The sequence below is a fragment of the Glossina fuscipes genome, unplaced genomic scaffold (genome assembly GCF_014805625.2).
Source record: "Glossina fuscipes isolate IAEA_lab_2018 unplaced genomic scaffold, Yale_Gfus_2 1, whole genome shotgun sequence".
In the NCBI taxonomy this organism is placed as follows: domain Eukaryota; kingdom Metazoa; phylum Arthropoda; class Insecta; order Diptera; family Glossinidae; genus Glossina; species Glossina fuscipes.
This window is the reverse complement of record NW_023998415.1, coordinates 9,285,383-9,311,947: the sequence shown is the minus strand read 5'-3', so window position 1 is coordinate 9,311,947 and position 26,565 is coordinate 9,285,383. Positions and strand designations below refer to the sequence as shown.

General features: G+C 34.0%; 1 protein-coding gene across 4 annotated transcripts in view; it reads right to left on the bottom strand.

Annotated features, from left to right (window-relative positions):
- Positions 1 to 212: 212 nt before the first annotated feature.
- The window catches only part of LOC119645157 (probable serine/threonine-protein kinase DDB_G0282963), a 72,013-nt gene continuing 45,660 nt past the window's right edge, over positions 213 to 26,565 (bottom strand). For 3 of the 4 annotated variants that reach the window (XM_038045123.1, XM_038045122.1, XM_038045124.1), the window contains 4 exons: positions 3,825 to 4,000; positions 2,009 to 2,523; positions 1,671 to 1,890; positions 213 to 1,612 (listed from right to left, as the gene is read on the bottom strand). In XM_038045123.1, coding sequence (XP_037901051.1) covers positions 842 to 1,612; positions 1,671 to 1,890; positions 2,009 to 2,523; positions 3,825 to 4,000 — 1,682 coding nt within the window. In that variant the 3' untranslated portion in view covers positions 213 to 841. Of the gene's footprint in view, positions 1,613 to 1,670; positions 1,891 to 2,008; positions 2,524 to 3,824; positions 4,001 to 25,346; positions 26,116 to 26,565 lie in introns of those variants that run through there. The other variant, XM_038045125.1, reaches the window with a different exon arrangement.

Genomic DNA, 26,565 nt, shown 5'->3' with positions numbered 1-26,565 from the left:
TCAAAATTTTTACTTATTATTGGTCGGTGTTGTTTTTGCTCTCTTTTTTTGACTTATAAAAACTATAAGAAACTTTAAAACTTTTTTTGGGCATTCGTTCTTAGAGCGACATGAAAGCTCTGTAAAGCTTTAAAAAGCATTGATGTTGCATCACTTATTTGTATTTTTAACATCGCAGCCGTGTGACGATGTTCTGTTAATCATTTTTCTTGTTGTTTTCTGCTTCTTTTTTTTTTTTGGATGAAATCATCTTTAACGCAGCGATGCTTTAAAACGAAATGATTGATGTTGTCAACGCTTTGTTTAACAGACATTCTTATTAATCATTTGTTTTGCAAGAAAAGCGTTTCTTCTTTTGCTTTACCCTTTGCGTTTTTTTTCTTTTCTTTGCTTGAAAAGTCAAATGCGTTTAATTTTACGTTTGCTGTAATACTTTCGTTTGACTCGTATCATCTGCCCATTAAACAAAATTGTGGGGCAAAAAAAGAGAAACCTAAGTACATAATTTTGTGGTTTTCTTAACACTCATAATACCCACACCTACTAACCCACCCACACTCACTATGTTGCTTATAAACAATTTAATGCTATTTAAGGCTAATTTAAGCCGCTTTTAAAGCGACGCACATTTTGCATATAATTTATGTTTTGTGGAACCGTTTCCCCTTCTCATTAACCGTTTTAGGCTTTAGCAAAACTTTTTGTCTGCTTCTTAAATGTCAAATCTTTGATATAAACTGCAGGGTTTTTGGACATCATTTAGCTTAAAACTGGAGAGCCTTACAATAACGATAATATGACCCTGTGTCATCAAATATCTTTCCGCGTTGCGGTTATTATTTCAAATTGGTGGGGGACCGCGTATGTAACGAAGTTGCGGTGTAAAACTCATTGAAAAATTGTTAATGTTGTCACAACAATTCGGTTGCATTAGGCAAGCAGCGCAGAACACGGTAAATAAGGCCAATTGCATAGGCACAGCTACGCGAGCTATACGCCAAGCCCAGCCTCGTTTCGGTGCTTGATCATCATCGGAAGAATCGATTTCGTAAGTTAAACTTGGATCATCGGAAGGATCATCATCGTCGGGCGTTGTTTGTAAACCGTTATTTTGTCTTATATGTGAATTATTTCCTGGCAAGCAACGTAATCGGCGTCTGCTTCGTCTGCCATTATCAGAGCCATGCAAATCATTCGATCTTCGCTTTTCTTGATCAATATGCTGCGATGATTGTCTTACTTTCTCAGTCAATTTGATACCATTCAACTTGATGCCATTATTACTTTCATGTTGTTGTTGCTTATTTTGTTGGGAAACCACCGTTCGCACAATTAAGGCGCGACATGTGTTCTGGAAATTTTTCAATTCAGCTTCGGCCGCTTCCACGCGGGCTGCAATCGATTTCATGGCCTCGCTGCCCGGCGCCAAAGATTCCACTTGCTTGGCCAAACGTCTCAAAAAACCCAAATGGCGTTCGTGTTCAGATAGACCGCCATCTGAGGTTGTACCGCCATCGGAAATACCCGAATCAGATAGCGAACCATTCGAAGCGGTAAAACGTGTGAAATGCAAAATCTGATTAGAATCCAAATAACCCTGAACAGCAGACAGCTAAAATTTCGCTTTATTTAATACTTGAGAAAACGCATCAATATTTTTAAGAACTTACTTGCTCCTGGCTTACGTTAACTTTCTCCGATAATAGTTTTGCTACCAATTTCACATTTTCCAAATCATCAGGAGTGGGCTGACCTTTCTTTAGAGCTCCCTCCAAGCCCTGCAATGTGCTACGATCTTGCACTAAGGCCTTTTTGAATTCAGACAGACCCGATTCCAATTGACTTAAAGCAGTCGATGACGATTTCAATACTTCCAATTGTTTACTGATACTAAAAATTGAAAAAAAGAAAAAAGAATAAAAAGAAATAAATTTTGAATTGTTAAAATTTGCTAATACGCATAAAAAATGATAAGTGAAAGGCAAAGCAAAAGATTTATAATTCGAACCGAGCATGTGCGTGATCCCAGGCCTCATACATCTCAGCGACTTCATCCTTCAAATGTTTATGGAGTTCTTTTTCAGAATTAATCAACATATTTAAATTCGACGACTTATCATTTGTATTTGTCGTTTTTGTTGTTGTCATTGATGATGCTGGTGCTGCCGTTGCTGCTGCCATCGTATTTGCGGACATTGTGGTGGCAGTGGCTGCCGTAAACGATTCCACTTGATTGCCATTGCTATCAGTTACCATCATCGTAAGAGTAGTGTTGTGGTCGTTGTTTTGTTGTTTTTGTTGTTGTTGTTGTACTTCTTGTTGTAACGTCAGTTGTTGTTCGGACTCAATTTCCTCTTTCTCTTCGATTAATTCATTGTTATTGACTTTGGCAGCGGCTTCCTTCAGCTGCTGCTCTTCCAATGCATTACTTAAACGTTTCTCTTGCTTTGTCAGCCAACTGTGTGCAGAGGCATTTAGTTTTAACATTTTGCCACGGTACACTAGCAATTGGCCTTCTTCTTTCTGTCAATTCCAAGCCAAAACCGAATGCAACAAGAATATGAACATACAAAAAAACAAAAACAAAGTGAAGTTTTATATAGAGATGAATGCGTTATAATATAAAGGATTTATATAAATGAAATGAGTAAAGTTAAACAAGTTTGATTGCGAAAAATCCCAATTAAACTTTAGATTTAGAAAGACTTTTTAAATTAATAATTTTCAATGCCTTTCTGTTGAAGAACTACTAATAACTTCCAGGCGCTTATGCAGCAATCTACTCAAGGGGTGTTTTATTAGGCATCTGCTTGAGTGAATTTTTGAATTTCGAAATCTGAACATAATATAAAATATATTTAGTCTTTTAAGTGCAGAGTGATCCAAAGCAAATTGTGATCTTTGATAGCAAACAATTTCAAAACGATTGGTGTATGCCGATTGTCGAGGCGACCGATCCCTAGAAAATTTTTGCAGCTTGTTACACTAGTCATGAGATCATAAAATCCGTCATTCAAGTAAAAATAATAGACCAGCATGTGACCTAAATTCACTTAGTCACTATGATGATGTGATCTGATATTGGTGGGCCTTTGTCTTGATATCGCTCAGTGTTTTATACCCTACACAAAAATTGTAAATCTTATATATAAAACGATACAAGTGTCCACGTATATTCTTTCAATATTCATGTGAAAATGGGACAAGTTCACTAGATCCTCTTTCACTAGATTGTCTTCTTTTCTAATCCTTTTAAGATAAAGCCTAGTGGGTATAAAAAATTCAGCCAAAGCCTAATACAATTTTCATACTCTACAATCGGATGTATACAATACCCACAAGGACATGAAATAGATCCATCTTTGTTATTGCGATTGATTCAGAAAACGAAGCTTGCTTGTCTGCTTTTCTGTCTACCTGTTTGTCTGTATGCCTTGTTTTCTTCTGTTCAACTTAACTGGGCATGCTATTGAAAATGATCTCGAACGGATCACTCTTTCACTACCACTACCCACATAAAGCCTTACTTTTGATAAGTTGATATATGGATAACTGTAGGCTAATGTAGGGCATTTAGCGACACAAGCCATGCCCAACTATATTGCTTTCACTTGTTTGAAGATGTGAAATCGGAAAAGAAGAGCAAGAATTATGTATAAAGTTCAAAAGTTACTTGAAGTCACCGCTTGTTAGGCAGGGTTAGGATTAAGAAAGAAAGTAGTAGTGGGAAAACAGTACCCGAACTGACTGTTAATGAATAAATTTCTGATAATAAATTCTTAAGTATTTTAAAATAATAATTATATTTTTATTATATTGCTTACCTCCAAATTTTCGATGGCGATATGAAGGTCTGGTTCTGTGTCTAATAGCTCAGATGATGATTTGTTGCACATACAATTTAGAGCATTTTTCAAATCGCTCAACTCTTTTTGAATTTTACAGGGGGTAACAGCATTTTCACTCCAACCTAATAATTCCTCCCAGGCAGCTAATAGATCTTTTTTAAGGAAGAAATGAAAATAATAACAATAATAATAATAATAAAAAATAAGGAAGGGAAGAGAGAAAGAAAGAAAGAAAATAAACAGGAAATATTGTTAAAATATCAATAAATTGTTAAACAGAAAGCAATTACTTTTTTTGCTTCCAATTTTAATTAAGATTGTTATCGAAAAATGAAACCGCATGAGAGGCAAAGAAAATAGTTTACGTATGATGACGAAAATGAATAAGGGAAACAACATACAACATACAACATACAACATACAATATATAATATACAACATGCAACATGCGAAAGGAAACCCTTTCTATTTCAATATTAGCAAAATGAACAAAAGACCCTTTCTCTATGACTTCAAACAGTTTTTACTGCTGCTGCTGCTGCTGCTGCTGATGTTGATGTTGATGCTGCCGCTAACTGCTGTTGTTGTAATTGTTGTTTATGTGTTTCAAACAAAACAATTGTCAATTTATTTATTTATTTATTATTATTGTTATTATTATTATTGTTGTTCGAGATGTAATGCTGTAACCGTTTTGCTGGTGATTGCTTGAAATATGTAACAACAACAATTGCTGCTGCCACACCAGGCAAATTGATTTTAATTTACCACCATTTCTATAGCAAATGGGTCCGTGTTTTTTTTTTTTCCGATTTTGCTTTTAGTTTTCTTCTCTTTTGTTTCGTTTAGCGTTTAGCGTTTAACAAAACAATAATATATAGTAGCATAGTAGTAGTAGTAGTAGTAGTAGTAGTAGCATGATAGTGCGCAGTGTGTAGTGTTTTTATATTTCGCAGCAAAGGTGCCCAACACCAATATATTATGTATTTTTGAAAAAAAAAAAAAAAAAAAAAAAAAAATTAATTTCCCAAGTGAATGTACTTTTCGTTCATTATAAACATTTTGCACATCATCTGCATGTAACGAGCTGGCGTATATTTGTATATTTATGTGTATGTATGTGTGTGTGTGTTTTTTTTTTTTGTTTGTTAAATATATATGTATATAAACAAAAACTTAGTTTCATGCCACATATTCTTCACGATTTCGTTGTTTATATTTATTTTGTGTGATATCTTGTTGTTTTTTTTTTTTTTTGTTTTCATTTACTTCAAATGAAAATGAAAGTTTAAGTTTTCAGTGGTTTTGATTGCACTTTTATACAATTATCCGAATTATGTATATGTTTACAACATAATACCGCAGTAGGAAAAAAAAAAGAAAAAAAAAACACTTGCTTTAGTTACACATACATATATGTACGTGTTTAGGTATATGATATAAATTTAAGTGTGAAATTTGTAAATATTGCTATCACTGGATGCGTTATTTGTTATTTTTCCGCCCATCTTCAAATCATGATCATTGTAAAGCTAACGATTAGAAACGTTTGACTTGTAACCATGAACAATGGCTTGGGTGCATGCTACGCGCTCGCGTCGTCAAATTAATCGAATGACTTTACAGACTCTCCGCCAAGAAGCATGAAATGTATTCCTCTATCTTGAGATGATTTCCTATTCAAGTCACAACAGGGTAGCAACAAAACTTGCAATGGGCTGAGAGACGAACTGAACATTACCTGACTTTATTGTTGTAATTCTAACTTTAGAATTCTGTATAAGAATAATAAAATAGATTCTATTCTACGTTCTTAGATTGTATCTTTCAATACATCCCACACTGGCTCATTAATACATATATACATATATATGTACACAAAGTGAAAGCCATTTTCAATTTGCTTACTCAACTTGTATATATGTTTTTCAATTCATTGCTACTTGGTTTGATTTGTTAATTAGTTAACCGAATATTTGAATTTTATGCAGGAGAGTTTTAAGACTCACCTCTCAGCTTGGTTCTAGCGCTTATATAAGCTCTACAAGCTTTGGCTACTCTTGCTTACTTCGCAGACGGATTAAGCTAATTTTTGCCCTTATCCTGGCCGAAATGATTAGAATTTACTTGAGTATAAATTTCTATTGCCAGTTGTGAAACTCGTAACCATAACTGCAACAAAGGGGCAGCAGAGAGATGGACTGTTAAAGTTAGAAGACAGACACATAAATTTCACTTTTATCAGGTGAACAAACAAATTCCGTTACAAATCTTAATAATCACTATTTATGGCCTTTTGCCTTTTATCGAGTAACCTGCGGACTCTGGTCCGCGGCAGAAATTTTGTGGTTTCGAGGTGAAATAGTCATTGATCCATTTTTGCACACTTTCTTTTCACTTTCCTGAGCTGCTGATCTGCTAAATATAAGTGTGTCGATCCGCACCAGTACCAATCAGAACGGGAGAGGGAGGCAGATCTGGCGAATATGCCCCAAATGAGAAAAGTCGCCAGTCCAAGTTGAAGATAATCTCCTGAATTGTTTTTGCTGAAGACGGACGAGCATTAATCGTTTTCAAGACGAAACTGTTTTGAGTTGAAATCTCTTAAATCACTTCCTAGCTGTTTCTTAGCATACTGTGTTTTTATCCCCAGCTATTTCTATGGCTTCCGCTCCATTTTTCTCGACTTTAAAGTGGAATAAAATGCAGTGACATGGATGTCACCCACCTCTTTACACTTTGATATATAGTGAGCGACAGCTCGTACAGAACTGAAACTTGGCTTATATCGTGCATACATCAATGTTTGAAATTGCGGACAAACGGACATGTGACAGGTAGATTTTATAAAGCCGCCAATTTGAACACGGCACACACAACAACTTAAATTCGGTACACCTATTATTTTGCGGGATCCACGGGGTCGTTTGTCAATCCCTTTCAAACAACCATTCGATAACTTATGTACAATTCCCCCTATGGATGTAGAAGTAAGAAGCGATTATATACAAATAAATGAAATGATAGATTTTCCCCGCCGTGGCGCTCATTTCATGTGATTATAATTTCCGCAGATACTTTGCATAATTTCACTTGTCAAAGTTCGGATTCGATTTTAATAATCGAACGATTGAAAGGCCTAAGAAGAAAGAGCATTTATAAAATACTTTATAAAGCTTCCCATACTAATAAAATTCTCGACGACAAAGTGTAAGCAACTTTCGGCTAACCGTGATGCCACTGATTAGAATTTATCGATTACGCACTATTACGCGCCCGGAAGCTAATAGTCTTCATTAATAATTTGTGTTTTTTTTTCTTTTCGATTTCGTACAAAGAGAAAGCATCGCATGCACGCTTAAGTCCGTTGAGGGACGCCTTTAGTGAAAAAAAAGTGTTGTATATAAATTAAATAACCATCTTAGGAAAGTAATAATATGTGAAATTATTGTCTGTTAAAAATGAGTTATGTGTATGCGTTTCTGCCCTCTATTCGTAGACGACAAAACAAAAGCGAATGATGATAAAAGTCATTGTTCGATAGTAAACGCATTGGTTTAATATGAAGAAGATCATGATCATCATTAGGCGTCTCATGTCGTCATAAATTGCTCTTGAGTTATTATGCATTGAGTTTGTGTTACTTCTTCTTCGCCTCTTTCTTTTGTTTTAACAAAAAAAAAAAAATATTTCTTTATAGGACACATGGCATGCATGTAAGTAAACACGAAGATATAAGTTTTGTATTCCTCCTCGTTTTCTATTGTTGTTTTCTTTTGAATAAAAGCAAATTTCATCATTTCAGTTCCTTTTCGAGGTAATTTCAATCCATGCGTTACCTATGGTGGGCGTATTTGTTAGCGAATTCATATTGGATAGGATGTAAAATTTCATCCTCAAGTTATTGCAACTATTGGAATTCGAAGACAGCGAGATAGTTAAGCAAGTTAAATCAAATCTACCTGTATACTCTTGCCTTTGCATCAAATACGATTAATTTACATACATACATAGTGTGATCTTATAGGGAATGTGTTATTTAATTTTTCGCTTATCTCTCGTTTCTGTATCCAAGGGTCAGAAATTGATCTTTTAGTAGTTAGGTCATTTCATTTTCACAACCCACATCAAATGTATGCCTCTACTACTACTACTTAATTTAGATACAATACTCATGCTTGGCCCGAGATTTCAATCGAATGTTTAATTGGTCGCGTTAATCAGTCTTTTTTTTTTTTCGTCGAAAACAATTAGGACACAAGAGCGAAACCATTTCTTCTATCTAGGGCAAGGACAGACAAACTAATCCGTATAGGCATAAGTGATTCTCTGCTTTTCGTCTTTGCCGCTCAGTGTTGTCCTCAAAGAAATATTAAAATGGTAAGGCTTTTGATGTATGGTGTTAAGGTATTCACGCACATCTTCATAATCCTAATATAATCAGTTATACCCTCGGAATTTGAATTCTAACTGAATATTCGCAAACGCTCTGGTTGCAAATTTTGATACATTGCTCTCTCGATTTCACTGTGCTTGATATGGATTATAAATGATGACACGTTTAAAAAAGATAAAGCTTTAGAGGTTCTTAACTAAATCAAATCTTGTAAGAATTACATTAAAGGAACAAGAGCACCTTTCACATTATGCTACGCTTTTACATTAGGTTACTATACTCGAAAGGGCTGCATTCTTAAAATAAATTCCGAAATCAAAAATTTTGAATTTAGTAAAAATTGAATAAAAGTAAAGGAAAAGTATTTTAGATTCATATCTTAAAAAGGGCAACCCACTAACCCGCTAATAAAGGTTGGCAATGGCTGTTCGGATTGTTTTATGCTATCTGTGTACTACATCCAAATCGAGGGATATGCAGTTATGCATATCCCTTCATATATGAAGTTCGTCGGACGTAAGATACGTGACCGATGCGAAGGCAAAGGTATTAAGTATACCTCGAAATCATTACAATGCTTGGCAAGGCCGGTCCTGCCCTGAATATGGTACTATAGTCAGGAGTTAGTAAGCTTTATGGCCAGCGACTAATCGAAACTTCAGTCAGTGTGCTATTAAACTCTATCCCGTCGCCATATATTCCCATACAAACAGACATTGTTCCCAGGAATTAAGAAAACCCGTTATATTTATAGTATTAGGCACAATGCGAGAGTCGTCGGCACAATGTAAGAGCACACAAAGAATTATATGTTTGAACATGAAGGGAAAGAAGATCTATGGCGAATCAAGTGCACTTTTTATTTACGAAAGAGAAATGGGTGGCATGTATGGCGGGAAGAGGTTTTCGGAATTTGATCTCTCAACAAGATTTTGAGACTACAATTGTACAGTCATTGGTACCCGACAAGGGGAATTCACTATAGAGAAAATATCGAAAGCATAAGAAGCCTTCTGCTGGCGGACTTTTTATTAAATTTAGAAGCCATTAGGGAGGCTCAAGTTTTAATACAAGTCTACGATATCATGGGGTAGCCAGAAGAATAGTAGTGTGATTGCGTGCTTGACGAAATTTCTTCAAGCTCTGTTTATTTAAATTTGTTATTTTTGCTGTTCTCTTTTATCACTATCCGACTAGGAATTGAGCAACACGTCCGTTTTTAATTTTCACCGCTAAGATGACATCGATTCAAAATGACTTCCTGTTCGTCTGTTCGACTCTTTTTGAGATTTTTTCATAAATGTTGGTATACAGACGTGTACTGGTCTGGGTGAAATTTCAAATCGAATTAGAACACTTTTCGACCATTTCCCATCTAAGATCGCCATCATATGAATTATTAAGCAAAGTGCTGTAGGGTATTTAATGGTTGCCTGTGGCCCACTATAATGTTTTTATTCTTTAGATTTTGAAAGCTCTTGAAAGATACGAAGGCTGTGTACGGCTTCAATTGGTTTATGAAGGATATAGAAAACAACTTGAACAGTTCAGGACTTGGAAATGTCGTCTGTGTCAACATCTTAAAACTATATGTTGCTTGCTTTGCAGTGGAAAGGATTATTCAAAAATTAAAGTACGTTTGTATAGTTATTGAACTCTGTTCCGCTGAAAATGTTATTAAGACGTTCAAAAGCAACTAATTTTTATTATTTAGCAAATGCTTTTCATATGAAACTTCCCCGTAAAAGTCATAAATTATGTGCAGGAATATATTAACTGACACCTTTTTACAACCGTATGCGTATGCTCGTTACCTTGTTGTAAACATTTCTCTGTAATCTGTATGTTAGAATACAAACGGTTGACCACTTCGTCGCGATACATTGACATGCCATCAATATATTGCGAGAATTTTAGAAAAACAATTATTGTCGGCATTGCTTCTTTTTATTGCGCTTGATTTCTTTTTATTGCGACACTAGGCTTAGGATGACAGTGATTTTAAGAAGCCTTTATAGGTGCGCGCTAACATTTACTAATTTATAGTAAAGACCATCCAGTTAATACCCTTAGCATCGCAGTGTTTTCCAATGATCTTAAGAATGATATTTATAATTGAAACTTTTCCCCTTAAATTTATTGCTTTTAAAATCCATAACAGATGTCGGTTCTAAGAATGGCAACACAAAAAAAAAAAATAAATAAATAAATAAATAAATAAATAAATAAGAAATTAAATGCCAAATAATTAGATAGATGTGAACGCGACTCTCTGTTAAGTATAGTATTTACTTGCTACCGTCTATCTAAAATGACATAAATAAGCAAACAGTGTACTTGCAAAAGTTGAACGTACTCATAACACCAGCAGCCATCCCGGAACTATAATAGAATACTTATTTGGCCTTTGGTGCTGATGCATTGGTAAAATTTATTAAAAAAAAAAGTTTTATTTTAATCTCTTCAGGGACGAATTTCTTACAATGTTTCAAAGCATTGGCCATAAAATAGAATAAAAGACTGTAGAGGTTGACATTTAAGTTGAGATTTTTGTTACGTTATTGTTAAGACAGTCTAAAGCGAACAGTTTTTCGATAAATTGTAGTCAGCTTCTCTACCACGCGATGGCGATAAACTCGTTTTATAATGTGGTTTGTAACACCCCGAAATACATTTAAGAGACCCCATATTCGTGGAGATAAAATTATACTGAGCTATAACGCTTAGGAGTGATACTTTCATATGGAATACGAATACTCATGCATCACACATAGAGTAAGACCCCCCCTGCTTCATGCTATGTGCGTATGTGTTATTCTATACATTTATCTTGATAAATATATATATATAAATATATATTTATCTATAAATTCCGAGTACGTTTGTCCCTCGCCTTTTGATGAAATTCTCATGGTCGCAAATGTTGGAATAGCAGCTTGGCATTTGCTGCACAGATCAAGTTTGAATAATGAAGTAACTCGCCCACGAAAAATTTCAACTTTAAATAAACCAAATAAAAAAAAATTTACATTCACTTTTGTTTTAGTTTTCATTACCCATCACATGTCACACGTTGATAAGTTAGAATTGCGAAATATTTAATTTTTAAATGTCGATACGTTGTCAGTTGGCCGATCAGGTTTATTTCATATTTTCTATCTTCTTTTTAATTGGCTCTGGCAATTGTTCGCATTAGATTTTAAAATCAATATCTCTTATAGATTGAAAGGTACGGCTTTTTTTTTTGCAGAGTGATTGGCGGGATCGCATTTCATTGCAATTTTAGGGAGTTTCACACTAATATTTACTATAAATTGTAATTTCAGTTTTTCAACCACGGGCAGATCAAGCCCATTTCTAAATTAGATTTATGGTCGCCAATTCAAAATGTAATGTATACGGAAACTCTTCGATTTCTACCCCAGTTTTCAGCACGAAGGTATACGGGGGGATATATGGACGGACCAAAGACAATCTGAATAGATTACGTTAAATAAAAATGTACGAAGGGTCTTTCGCGCAAATTTCCGGGTAATACAAATCGAACCACAAATCCAGTATATTCAGAGCAAAAAAAAAAAGGTTAAAAAAAATATTGCTTTCGATGACTTACAAGCTGTAGCGGATAGACATTTGTATGAGTATTTTGCAAAGATCTTAAACTTCGGGTCGAAAACTCTCTTGATCAAGAAGTTACATAGGGTTTGAAATTTGCGAAAACTTATCTTTTTCAATCTTAATTATTTAAGACAAAGATCGCAGAAAATTCTAGGAGTGCTTGGAAATTCTTACTACTGCTTGACCAATTACTGCTGCTAGTTTTTTCTAAAAATTCTATTTTGAACTCGGATCTCATCTAAACTTTGCACCTTTGTGCTACATAGGTCTGGCTGGTATAACCATTTTTTTAAAACCTTTGCTACAACCAGAAGGAAGCTTGGGGGAGCCAGTAGTGGCTTCAGAGAGATGAAAGCTATACATTGGCACGATTCTGAATCGATTCGAGCATATCCATATTCCTGCCTGTATCGAATTTAAATTCATTGGTTGGAAACTGGACCTGAAAACTGGCCTACAATACGCAACATAAACTGAGAGAACTTGTAGACCACCATAGAAGGCAAACGATAAAAATTTCCACGTATATCCCACAAATTGAAAAAAAAAATCAACATCAAAGGACAACGGAACACAAGGTCGACAGACCGGCAGATTCTTAACCTCCTTTTGAAACGATCGGTGTAACAGAAGGTGGGTTCAACTCAACATTTTCGAGCCGTTGTAGCTAAATTTGGATTTTTTAAAATATTGGATGGGCGGGATCAATTATGTTCGTTTTCGTATAGGACCGGAAATAAACGTTAATTTTTATCGTTCCTTATAAGATTATGAATATGGACCGAAGATCCCACTCTTCTGCTTTTGATCATAGAGATTCTTTCAGTTTATGTTGTACTGTAAGAGAGTCGGCAAAATGGGTACCAAAACATTTACAGAATCCTATAAATAGACGGACAGCATGAACATGTTTAAAAAGATTCAGAACTTAACATTAATCAAGACTATATATATATACCTTAGTGGGCCTATCTCAGGCGCGCTTCGATTGCAAACGTTGTGACAATAAGAATGTAAAATAAAGCTTTTGCTGATGAATACAAAAAAGTACTCAACGACAGATATAAAGGAAAGAATGTTTAGATTCATTTGATTCTATCTAATCTTCCGAGAACTCGCTACGCAATTAGTAATCATTTCGACGGCGACAGTTATACAAAAGTTAACTAATCGTACTTTATTTTCTTACAAATTTCAAAAATAAAACTCAGTAAAAACGAATTCATTTGTTGGATGCGTAGAGTGAATGAAAATATTGATAATATTAAGTTTAATAAATTCACTAAAGCGATTAGTGTAATGTAGTATGTGCGTAGATAGCTAATGGTGCGTAGGCTTCATAGCTACATTAGTTGTACTTCTTTGTCGTTTTGCCCATCGTAGTAAAATGAATTTGTATTAATTTAATTATTCCGTATGTGATATAAAGGCAAAGTGAAAAATCCCACATATATATATATATATATATATACATATGTCTGTTGAAATATGGTTACCGAAACTATGTGCAACGTAATATTTATCTGTTTGTTTGTCACCCCCATACGACACCGTCTCCCCGTTTCATTCGCCTTCTCGACGGCAACTAGCGGCTTTCATGAGGGATACAAAATGTTGATACCACCCCGGCTCGCTTAGCTCAAGCGGCTGATCATTATATATGTATCGGTCTTTAATTGGTGAATTGGTTTACTCATGCCCATTCCTACTTATAGCTATAGCTTCTCCATCCCTCCAAGCATCTGATTAGTTGTCCGTTCCTATTTGCGCCCAGCACAGAAGTGCAAGTCACTTTAGTGATCAGCCGTTATTTTTCTGCCTCCTCAGCCATCTACCTCTCTGTCTAGGTCCTCCTTTCACCTAATCGTCGACCATCTACCCATTTCCTTTTAGGTAAAACTACGTGCCTATCTACTGAAATAAAAGGTTTAAACTGACCGAATAAGCGTTTAATGCAACTTCGCAACGTTTATAATTAAAAAAAAAAAAGAAAAAAATTTTTTTTCAATTATTCATTCTTATCAATAATACACGACCTGTAACAATTTTAACTTCACTTTAACGCATAATTTACAAAAAAGAGTACAATTTTACATTAATGCCATAAATGATGAGTTGTAGCAGTGGCAGTAATAGTAGTAAGCAAATTGGTACAAGTTTTCTGATTTACTTATTACAATGTTTGATAAGAATTTAAGCCCAACGATTATTTCCTACTTCTGCTATCTTACCTACGGTAGCAAATCCAAAACAAAAATATCAAACTTACCGAGATGGGCGTTTTTTCCCCCTTTTCATATAGGTATCAATTAAAAAAGAAAAAAAAAAAAACACTTAGTTAATTAGAAAAATTTTACTTTAAGCACTTGTTTAAAATATCAGCAGCAAGCGACTTTCAGATATGACACCTGGTAATAAACTGATAAAACCGATGCGTGCGTTACGCAAATTATTAGTTAAAATTGTTGTCAGTTTAGAGCAGTTTATGAAGTTAAAAAAAAGCAAAAACGAATTAAAAAAAAAAATATAAAAATAATAATAATAAATAATATCTTTAATATTTATGGTAAACAATTTGTTTGAATATGATCAACGCACAACTATACAAGCATACAAACTGCACACAGTACACGATGATGATAAAAAGCTATTTCGTTAGACTTGAAGGTTCAAAAACTAAACTAAACACTATGACTGTCAATGCTAAACTGGTTGCTGCTATGGGCAGGGGCACACATATGATTGCAAACAGAGTAAAAACAAACGCACCTCTACGAGCAGAAATGCATACATACACACGAGCATATATAAAATAAAAAAACAACTAAACCGTATACACCCAACTGCCCATACTTGATGATATACTTGTATAGACACAGAGATGTAGCGAATAGACCGCAACATACCGGTAAACAGCGTATAGTTATAGTCAGTACTTATGGGTATCACCGCTATAAAATAAACCAACCACTGGATGCCATGTAAAGAATACATCCATAAAAAATCAATCGCTTATGAATTTGTTTTTAGTAAAGTCTGTTAAAATTTAGTCAGTTGGTAAAATAATTAACACCAGCCATATATTACTATCTATATATAAGTATAGTAGTAATAATACCTAGCAGTACTAATAAAAGTAATAACAGTGGTAATAGTAGTATTACAGCAGACGTAGCAGTAGTAAAAATAGTAGTCGCAATAGTCGTAGTAGTAGTAGTAGTAGCAATAGCAGTAGCAGCAGTAGTAACAGAAGTAATTGTAGCAATAGTAATAGTAATCGCAGTAGTTCTATTCGAATGTTACGAACACATTGCAGTTGACAATGAATAGTAGATAATAGGCTGAATGTTTTTACTGTTAAAGTACTCAAACAGAATAAAAAATGAGAAAAAAAAAAAACAGAAGAAGAAATGTAAAGCATTTAACAAATGACAAAAAAAAAAAAAAAGAAAAGATTATTATTATTTATTTATTTATGCATTGTTGTTGTTGAACAAAACCGCAAAATTTTTTTTTTTTTTTTTGAGTATAATAAGTTTGTATAGATACTGTTTTCATTGTTAAGAGTTAAAATAACATATGTTGCCGCCTCTGTTTTTGGCCCGGCTACTGCATCTGGTTTATTGGCTGTACGCCAGTTTTAGCACAATTGGCCTTGGATGGTGCACTTACACGCACAAATAAATTCCCGCATTTATTGCTTAATCTGCTTTTATTTTTTAATTTTTATCGTCCCCATCAATATAGTCTTAAGATGGTAGAGTATGCGGGTTTTGTCATTTTGTTTGCAACCCCTATCGATCAAAGTGGCGAGGAATGATCGTCAATGGCCGTCCGCGTAAGGAAATGCCAAAGTCGTCTAATTCTTGCGATACATTTTTTGCCTTACAATAAATACCGTGCACCCGACAAACGACATATTGTAGATAACAGTGCGAAATTTTAATTTTCGCAAATATTTCCGAACGACTCGGGAAACTTGTCTCGAGGCGCATACATTACATAACGAGAGCATTGCTTTGACTCCCAAAACTGCCAGATATGCCAGATATGCCATAAAGTGTTTGCGATACCTGTTGTCTGTTTAAAAAAACAACTAGAGAGGAACGAGCAGAAAAGCTGAAACTTTTCTTATCTTTTAATGTGCATGCGATGCAATTAAGTTGTGATGAGAACTCGTTCTATGGCTATCGTAACGGTCCTAATTTCGCCAATATTCGTTTCTAATGCACGAAACAGGTCTGGTTTATTGCTGTAGATTAACGCGTTTAAAAAAATTCACGAGGAGTTTTTTAAAAATGTTAAATCATAGCTTTTCAGACGAGATTCGATATCAGAATTTTTTTGAAATTTTTGCATCACTACCTACTTGGCATGTAGTAATAAATCGAATTCCTTGTAACACATAGCTCTCTCTTGTTGGAACCCGACGGTGCGTACGCCGACGTCTTCCAATTTAAGCCCCAAGTAATTCCTTAGCGTCGATCTGTAGCGTTCTACATTTATGACAGTGCGGTATCCGCATTCCATTTTCAAACATATGAGGACCGATAATAATGTGCCCACCCTGAAAACCATCTTACCCGATCACTTTTACTCTGGCTTTAGAGCACGAAAATGTCAATTTTACTTATTCACTGCACCGCCGAGACGAAGCCTTCCTCTTTTGCCGCTTTTGAGAAGTATAAGAGTAAAGGAAGGCATAGCATATGAGAGCGATTACTGTGACTAAAAAGGTTTTAATATATCCAAACGTTGACGATAACTGTGAATATGGATATCGAACGCACCTAAGAGAGACAATAAAATTTTGATTGAAATCGTATCGCATTTACTTATTGAATAACTCTCGACTAGCCTTGACCGCCATTGAACTCTAAATCAGTTTGGCTTGGTACAGCCATCCAGAAAGAGAAAATCGAAAAATCAAAAACTGATGAAAATGTTGCTTGGGAGAAATTTTTGTGTTAATAATTATGAACATTTTCTGAGGGCAACTTATAACAATAATAAGCATGAAATTTGCTCCGCCATTAATTAGCACCATCAGGGAGAAAATTATCTCATTGACCTGTGGGCTATGGACAACAATTTATTAAAAATCCACGTAATGAGGTGGGTACATAGCAGTCGCCCCGCGGCGTGTACATTTTTATTATTGTTTTTTTTTTTTTTTTTTTTTGTGAAAAACGCACCCGTTTTTTGCAGTACCGTGTAAGTACGTACAAGAAAAGTGTTTAACCTGTGTTTTACAGTTTATATGACTTTCTTTGGCGTGTGTGCAAAAATTATGCGTTTGATTGCTTTCTTTGGTTGAAACCAAAATCGCTAAAGTGCCGCATGAGTGAGTGAGTAACGACTGACAGACTGGTAATTTTATAATGGATATGCGCGTTTACGCACTTCACCAACCTGTTGCTTACTCTTACAAATTAACGACCGTATCTTTATTTCATATAAGCAGCAGTGTCTGTCAAAACGATTATGAAATATTTTCACTTGGAATGAAATAAAAAATTCGACAATTTCACTAAAAAGTAATGAATTTTAAATAATTTGAAAATTAGTGGTCGGGTAATCCCATTCATTCATTAAGTACTGCTTGGTATGTAATTCATATTTTGTTTATTTATTTATCTATTTTTTTTTTTTTTTTTTATTTTTTTTTTTATAAGCAAACAATAAAAATGGAAACAGCAGTTTTGGAGCAGTCTTATTTACAAATATTAATTATCGCACAATTAATTACGTAGGATAAACAATAGAAAGTTTGGATTTGTATTCAACTTGAGCCGAATTTTAAGTGCTTAGTATATTACGGAAGTAAAGCCATCGAAAAATTAAAAAAAAAAAAACAATTTTTTTTTTTATTAGCTTAAATTATCGCTTAAATGATAAGAATTGCCAAAGAAAAGTGTTTTTTTTCGGCTGCCACGTTGGTCTTCCCCGTTAAGTAAGTCAAAAAGAATAACGTTTGTCTCTTTAGTCTTTAAGTGGAATGAGATCTACAGTTAACTATGTTTTTCATTCTCTATACCAATATTAAGTTTGTGTGGTTGTGGCAAATAGTACTCAGAATGACTTAACATAGACTAACGTTTTATACCCTCCACCGATTGTGATACACTAATTTGTACGGGGTGACGCAGACAACATCCAGAAGCACTTAGGATAGACCTTGTCTGTACGTCTGTTCGCTTTGCTTTCGTATGTACAACCTACAGGCGGCAATTTTTCAGATATTTTGATGTAATTTGTTGTACCGACCTGTTTTGACCCAATGATTAATGCTATTGAAAATGGTTCGGGTCGGATGACTCCCCATACAACGACTTATTACTATTCTAATTTTCAGAATTTCGCGATAAAACTCGCTGAGTAATAGTATTCAGGGGTTGTAAATCGCTTCGAAAAAATTGAGATCAGTTGGGCCAATTTGTTGAACCCTATTCCGTAAAAACATTCTTACGTAAGCTGAGTCCTTTTAGGCTAAAAAGAGTTGAACTTCAATATATCTTGATGAAAGTTCGTGCATAATAATAATTTGACTTAAACAATAATTTTAGCGAATTTGCACAAAGTAGGTATGTTTTGGGCATCTTACCTAATATAAAGGTCTTAAAGGAAAATAAGTTCAATTTTTGATAATTTGTGATGAAAATTGGTTTGTAAGTGTAATTTGATATAGATCTTTTACTTAAACCCACCCATACGTAGAGACTTTCATGAAAAGCAAAACCGGTCTATGCCGACAAAATCCAAGTTGAAGAACTTTCTTGAGAAGTATGCCTTCACATGAAACTAATGTATAATTTTTGATGTATTATCGCGATGATGAATGAATTTCTATATTAAACAAAGTGTCAGAACCGTGTAGGGTGTAGGGTGTCTAATAGTCGGCCTTGACCGACTATAGAGTTCTTACTTGTTTTTTATTGTATTGGTCGATTTAGAATCATTTCCTGAATCGATTTTTACTTCTTTGTCCATCTCCCTGTCTGTCCTACGTGATGCGTGTACATATTATAGTTTTACGTTCAACATGTAAGTTTCAATGTTTGAGTACATTTTCGTCCACTTCAATCCATTTTTCGAAACTCTCCACGTATAGAAGAGCTTGCCCGAAAACTACTTTTGATATTTTGTCACCGAAATAAACGAAGAGTTTCATTAAGCGATGTGATATAGGATATTTAATGGCCGGCCTCGCTTTACTATAATGTATGTATTTATTTTTTAAGAAGTTGTCTATATATATATTTTTTTCTTTTTATTATTTCACACATTCCAGTTTTGTTTGCAAACAGATTCATCAAGATTTTCATAAGTTACTTACTTACTACAAAAGCTTCAGGCTTCTTAACTAACTCAACTTTCTATAGCATTTGAAGGAGGTTTCCTACGACAGACTTCAGTGACGTTCATCGCATCGCTTAAAAAAAATTATGTTAGCTAAATTGTACACCTTACCTTAGAATCGAATTGCAATAACCGCGTAAACTGCAATTGAAAACATCTTACATGTGTTGAGAAAGCCAATCGCCCACAAATTTGATAAAAAATCGCTGTAAGCTATTTGTTTATTAAAGTCATACGACCATCAAGTTACAACTATTTGTTTATTGTTGAATGAAAATAATTGCAGTCATTCGGAAAATAGGCTTCGATAGAAGAACATTAAAAAAAAAATTTGTTTATTGTAAATAAAATTAAATATTATTCTCAAGTCAAATTGTTTGCATCAACCACAAATTTTATTCGCTGCAAATAACTTGTCACTGCATTAATCTATATTTTAAAGCCTACACACAAGTTAGTTATGTGTCTATATGTATTCTGCGTATGCATTAAAATTTGCTAAAACTAAACGAGTAAGAAAATTATGTTCGGCTATAGGAGAATTTTTTATACCTACCTACCTACCTTTATAGTAGAAAATTGGAAAGATGGGGAAGATCAGCTTAAAATGGCTTTACACATTGCGAACATTGCAACACAGGCGGGCGATCAAACTCTTTGTGATAAAAGTATATTAAGTTTGTACAGATGTACACAAAACCCAGCAAGATTCGAAGGTAGACTCACGCTTCACAATCAACTCGGTGCTATTTTGTAATTTGGGTTAAGAGTGTCCGTTGGCGTATACATCTGCCCATGTAAATTTTTGTTTAACGTGCAGGTCGCACTTGACGAAATTCAGGACTTATGTACCATTCAGTAAGACTTAAGATATACCCACCTTTTATTAAACCGATCTGTCGATCCGCACGTACGTCTGATATCTGTCCGTGCATTTTTGTCTTTAATCTATGGGTTGCAATTTTTGAGATATTTTCATGTAATCTGGTACACTGTCGCATTAGGGGTCAAGAATGAACGCTATTGACAATGGTATGTGTCGGACCACTCTTTCGGCCACTCTCCATACAATGCCTTATTATTTGTACTCTTCAGAACTTCACGACAAGAATCGCTTGGTAAATTGATATGAAAACCTTGGATCGGATGGCGCAACTTGTTGAATCAGTTGCCTACTACTGTTCCTAGGGAAACTGAATCTTTATATGGTAAAAAGGCCAAATATTCAATACTACTCGATGAAAGTTCATTCATAACAATAATTTGACATAAAAATTAACCTTATCGAACCGCATTTAGGTCTATTTTTTGTGTCCTAAATTTGGACCGCGTTAGTTGACCTGTTGAGTGCAAAATGATATGAGGGCTTTTATGCAAATTATTATGCATTTACATAATAATTTTCGCTGTAGTATTAGAAAAGTGAGTGAATGACTGTGTTTGGCAAAGTTGTTGTAGGTTGGCTAATGGTGTGCGTTGCCCCGGAGTAATCGTATTTTGACATACTAAATTGATGTGAAAAATGTTACTCGGATGAGTCGAGGTTTTCAACTCGCGTCTTATATAATCGTTTCTACGTATTATAATCCTTTGCATGGAGAAGACAGTCAAGTTTTTAATAGATAATTAATAGATAATAACAGAGATAATTAATCCATTATTAACAGTTTGACATAAAAATCAATTGCACCGAACTTGGGCTATGTCGCTCTATTTGTTACTACGCTTTTAGACAGAAACGAAATGTAAATGTTGGTATTTTATCATGAAAATAAAGAAATTGATTTAGTAGGATATCTAATTGGCGGCCACGCTCGACTATAATGTTCTTACTTCTTTTATATTACATTATTATCCTAAGCTATGGTCTTAAGCAGACATGCTTATGCAAGCCTAAACATGCACAATTTCACAACCACGTTTTCTATTGGCGCCAAAAACGTTGAAATATTTTTCAATAAATATGAGAACACGTAGAAAACCTCTTCACTACACCCATTACTGATTCTGAAAGAATTCATTTTTACTGTAATAATTAAAATTCAATGTACAAAAATGGTTAGAACAACAATCTAATTGCCTTACTATAAATAACACTAGAAATAAATATCAAATGAGATTTTAGTGCACTACTATGATTACAAGCTACTGAAAAATTTTTATTTTTGTAATAGAGACCGATTCGTAGTAATATTGACGTAATAATACCATAATAATTATGAAAGTAATTAATCAAATCTTTTTTTCATTACAAGTTTCAATCATTTATTTTAATAGAAAAAATAAAAACCAAAATAAATGTTACGTCTCCGCTAAAAAATAATTTGTGGAATTTTTGCTAAACTAACAACTTTTTAAGTAAGAATATTGTCATAATTATTTCGTATGTATATATATATCTTTTAAATCTTAATTAATACAAATTAAGTGTCATTAGCACCTGCAAACCCTAATTAGTCTTACACATTTCTCATCTATACTTCTCCCTCTCTGAATGCTCAACAAAAATATATACGTATACATACACATATACAACAAGTAAGAAAACTTTATTCGGCTGCGACCGAATTTTTTATACCCAGCACCTTTCCCCAAAAATGCTAAACTAAACAAGTAAACAAGTAAGAAAAGTATGCTCGATCGCGTACGAATCTTTTATATCCGTTACACTGCCATCCTAAATGGGCCAAAAAAAGTAAAAGAACTAAATTTTCATGGTCTATAATATGGAGTGGACGTGTGGACCTTGTAGGTGTGCACTTTGAAAATTTGTAATCGCTTCCAAATCCTTTTGGCAAATTTTTACGCGATGCTGTAATTTTCGTTAACAGGCGAACGTTTACCACAGATGCTATACAGTTAGAAACTGGTCAAGAATATATGCATTTTATGCGCTTATTGAAACTTGTTTCTGCGCTTTGCAAAGATATGGAAAAGAATCATTGCCCATTTTTGTACAGGTACGATTGCATCGCCCGGAGAACATACTTTCAAATTCTTATAAATTTATTTGCTATAGTTTATGAGTAATAATCAAAAAACCAATTTTTTTATCCTTTTTCAAAAGCAAAAGTGTTCCCACTTCACGTGGTAATGTGAGCGTGTCCTTTGGCCAATTTAGCCCACTTTCAGTACCAACTCGCGTACAAGAACTTTCAATGTTTCTGACAAATTTAAAGCCGGTAGTTTTGTTTTTGCGTTACACGGACGGATAGACGGACATGCCTAAATCGGTTTAGAATTTGATGAAGCTACCACACCAGACGTTTGGATAGAGAATTGAAAGATCTTGAAGTGAATGAAAAGACGAAAAGGATAATACAATAGTTGAGCATAAGTAGGGAAATGTCTGACTTGAAAGAAATCAACGAACAGTGCTCAATAAGATCAAATAAATAAATTTAAATAAAATATTTAAGCGGAAGAGGCGTACGTAAGCAGAAAAACTATTAAGTTTACTGAAGTCAACAAATAGTGTTCAATAAGGCATTGTTCCTGGATTCTTGGTAGCTGTACATAGATCTAACGAAAGCATTTAACCGCTTTAAAATAGAAAAAAGCAAGACTACCTAAGTAAATCGCCGAGCATAAGTTGACCTGAATTGTTGAGTTGAATGTTTTCTAACAAATTACTTTTGTATTTAGAATTTAAGGGCCTTTGGAGCTTGGAGCTTTAATCTGTTTTTATTACTTTTGTATATATATAATACAATCAGACCTTCGGAGGATGTCCCTTACACTTGTACGATGGCCGTCACGAAGGGTTGTTGTGTTTATTAGGTCATATTGAAAACTTTCCGAGGTTTTTTCGGCGGTGATCAGCTTCGTTTTGTTGCCTCCTGTAATATATTGGCAGAGACGGGGCTAGAAAAGCTTGAAGCCTAAGTAGAAAAATTTTGGGGTTGAGTAAAGCGTCACAAGAGTTTTTATGAAGAAAATATATTTGAATTGTTTCTCGTTGATATTTAACAGTGAATAAATAAAAGAAAGGAGTAGAACCAAAAATTTTGCTGACTTGAATGAGATTGAGAAATACCGTTTGTAAGTATGTAATATATTGCATACTTGGGTACAGATTTTGAAAATCTATTGAAATGAAGAAAGTAAGAAGAAATACACAAGTACATATGGCTACCGCTAACTCTTCACAATAATATTATTTTTCAATTCTTTATGGGCTTTTTCATTGAGTATGACTGTAAGTCAATTATTTATTTGGAAGAATGACGTCTTGAAATTTGTAGTTGATTTCGTTTATCGAGTCGAACAAACTGTTATATGCATTGAATGCGCCCTATTCGTTATAAACAAATTTAATTATAATCCGCCACCGAAAAATGAGGGATATATTCTTTTTGTCAAAACGTTTGCAACGCCCCGAACGAAGCTTCAGAGATCCAACAATGTATATATGTATTGAAATTCTGAATCAATTTAACCATGTCCGTCTGTCTGTCTGCCCAACCGTATAGTATTTGTGGTAAATAATTTTTTATCATTCGCAAAAATGAAGATATCGTTTACGAATTTGCAAAAACATTTGCAAATGATTAAAAATTTGAAAAGAAAACGCCTATCCAGCCCGCAACCTTACATGACAAAAACTGAAAACATCTTTGCTTTCCGTGATTGTTGCTTGTTACTCATAAAATACAACACATAAGCCATATAAATTTCCATTTTTATTCTGAAAAGAGAAAAAATCAGCCGCAACCCACCCAATATTATGTATGAAGTATGAAAATTGATTTCGTCTCCATTTCTTTTTTATTCTTATTTAGGATAGCGGTGGTGATTGGTACAAAAGATTCGATCGCGAGTGAATGTAATTCTCTTACTTGCTAATTTAATAAAGGGTTTTTCATAAAAAAAAAAAAAAAAATGTTTATTTAATTTTAACATTAATGAATGAAAGAAATTATTATTATATTTGCTTTTGTTGAAAACACAAAACCTAATAAAATTCGCTATTACATGTTGTTTTTTATACGCGCATATATATGTTTATATTTCCGTTAGTTAATCACATACTTTCACATCTCGTAAACCATGCAACATACATTCCGCGGTAAAGTATGGTGAATAAAAAAAAAAAAAAAAAAAGAAGCAATGTGTCTTCTTTGTAAACATATCAGTGCTCACTCATGTGGTCATTAATGAATAATTAATGGAAATCATAAAAATTCAATTACGGCCGGCTATATATGACCGACCACGAAAATATCATGCACAACTACAATAAAAAGCATAAAAAATTGCAAATAACGGTTAATTATATTTATATACTACCCAAGCAAAGCGTGTACTCAAACTCTCTTTGGCATTAATCCGAAGTTAAAAAGTCGATAAGCGTACAAACGCATTAGAAATTTCAATGCAAAAGAATTTTCGCGATATACGCATATATATAATATATTTACGTATGTAAATATCAAGATGATATTCAAATGTGCGAGAATATCCTCCTGGGAAATTGCTTGAGAGCAAATTTAATTCTTTGCAATGCAAGTTTTTTTTTTCAATTGCGATCTTGATACATATGTAATGCTTGTCAATTATTAACTATCTGACCATAGGAGATATATTATTACAATTCGCAATATATGTAATAATATGCATATCGGGGATTATATAAATGTGTACTCTTGATAAGCAGAACAATAGCGTCATTGATCACGCCGTAACCAATTGTCTGTCCCGCCAATTGTCGGTTTAATGAAGTCACATTTCCGGCTTTAAGATCTGGTTTGTAATGGAGGCCTAATCTTTGCTTAGACTAAAGTTCATCGATTCCTCCCAAAAGTTTGTGAAAAAAACGTCAACTGGAAATCTACACTTGGAATGGATTTTTATGTTAACAATCCTTCAATTCAGTTACCAATGTAACTTCGCCCTCATATTAAAAGTTCGGCGAATAAGTGAGAGAGTCGAATTATTTTTCGGTAGGCAGATTATTACAATAGATCCTTGACTTGCTTTGTTTTTAAGTTGTGTGTCGTAAGAAAAACGAAGGTCGAGAAAAGACTCGTTTTAACCCTAAATATGATTTGTTTCTTTCTAGTGATTAATGTTACAATTTCATGAACGTTTTTTATTTTTTTTATTTTTTATTTTTTTTTGTTTACCTGGTACCGAGGAAGCACGTGAAGTGTCTGCCGACGAATTTGAACTGGAGGACCATAACAGTTCGCACAAATCGGTTTGTACAGCTACGTCGAGCTTAAGCTTCATTTTGACACGTTGTGGTTTATTGTTGTTCTGTTGCTTTTTTTACTTTTCTATAAATTCTACAGAAATGCGGTTACGCAGAAGTTTCGTAATTTAATCGAACACAGTGTAATTTCAGTTCAACCACTTTTCAATTTGATTTATAAAAACAAAATAGACATTTCAGTGACTTAACTTTTTTTGTTTTGTTTGCTTTGCACAGAGGAACGCTTGAAAGTATGTCATCCTTTTCAATTTTATAACGATAAACAGTAAAAATGACAAAAAAAAAAAAAAAAAAATCTGACGGCAATCAGAGAACAATAACCTGAAGGTAATAGGCGCACATTTTAATCAGGGCAAACAAAAAAAAAAAAAAAAACAATTCACAGAATAATTTACTTAATGATTGATAATTTTACAATTTTTTTTTTAGTTATTTATGAAATTCGAATAATTGCTTTTTTTTTTTTTTATTTAACTTTTGCTTAATCACTTTCAAGATTACACAAGTAATCGACCGACAGAATATGTTTTTAATTCATTTATTCGTATTTTTTTTTCTCCTCTCTTTCTAGAACAGTAACCTCAAGCGAAAGAGAAAAGGAGGGAAGAATGTATAAAAATAAATTATGCTTAATTTCCTTTTTTTTGTTTTTTATTTTTTTCATTTTTTTTTTTGGTATTTTAAATAAACAATGGTGTTTCCTTTCAATGTGTAATACACTCGCGTGTATTTGTTTTTTTAATAAAACGCAAGTACGAAGAAATTAAATGGAAAGTGGTAGTGAGTGCTGCTCTCCAAAGTATGCCACAGGTGCTGATGACAAAAAGCTTTTTTTTTTTTTTCAACTATATGCAATACATACTCACTCTCTTTCTGCTCTACTTCGCTCTTTCTAAGATATATTTAACGTACACATTATTCGTGCTCTTTAAAGTTTCATATTTATTATCGAAGGATGGGAATGTGTTACACTAGTTTCGCTAAGCCATAGGCAATGGCCTCGAAATAAGGAAAAGACGAGTATAGCGATTTCAACTCGTATTTAGCCATTTTCCCCCATTGCCCCCCATTGTTCTTTCGTACGTCGTCAAAATTAACCGGGACAGATGAATTTTCTCTCTAATTACACG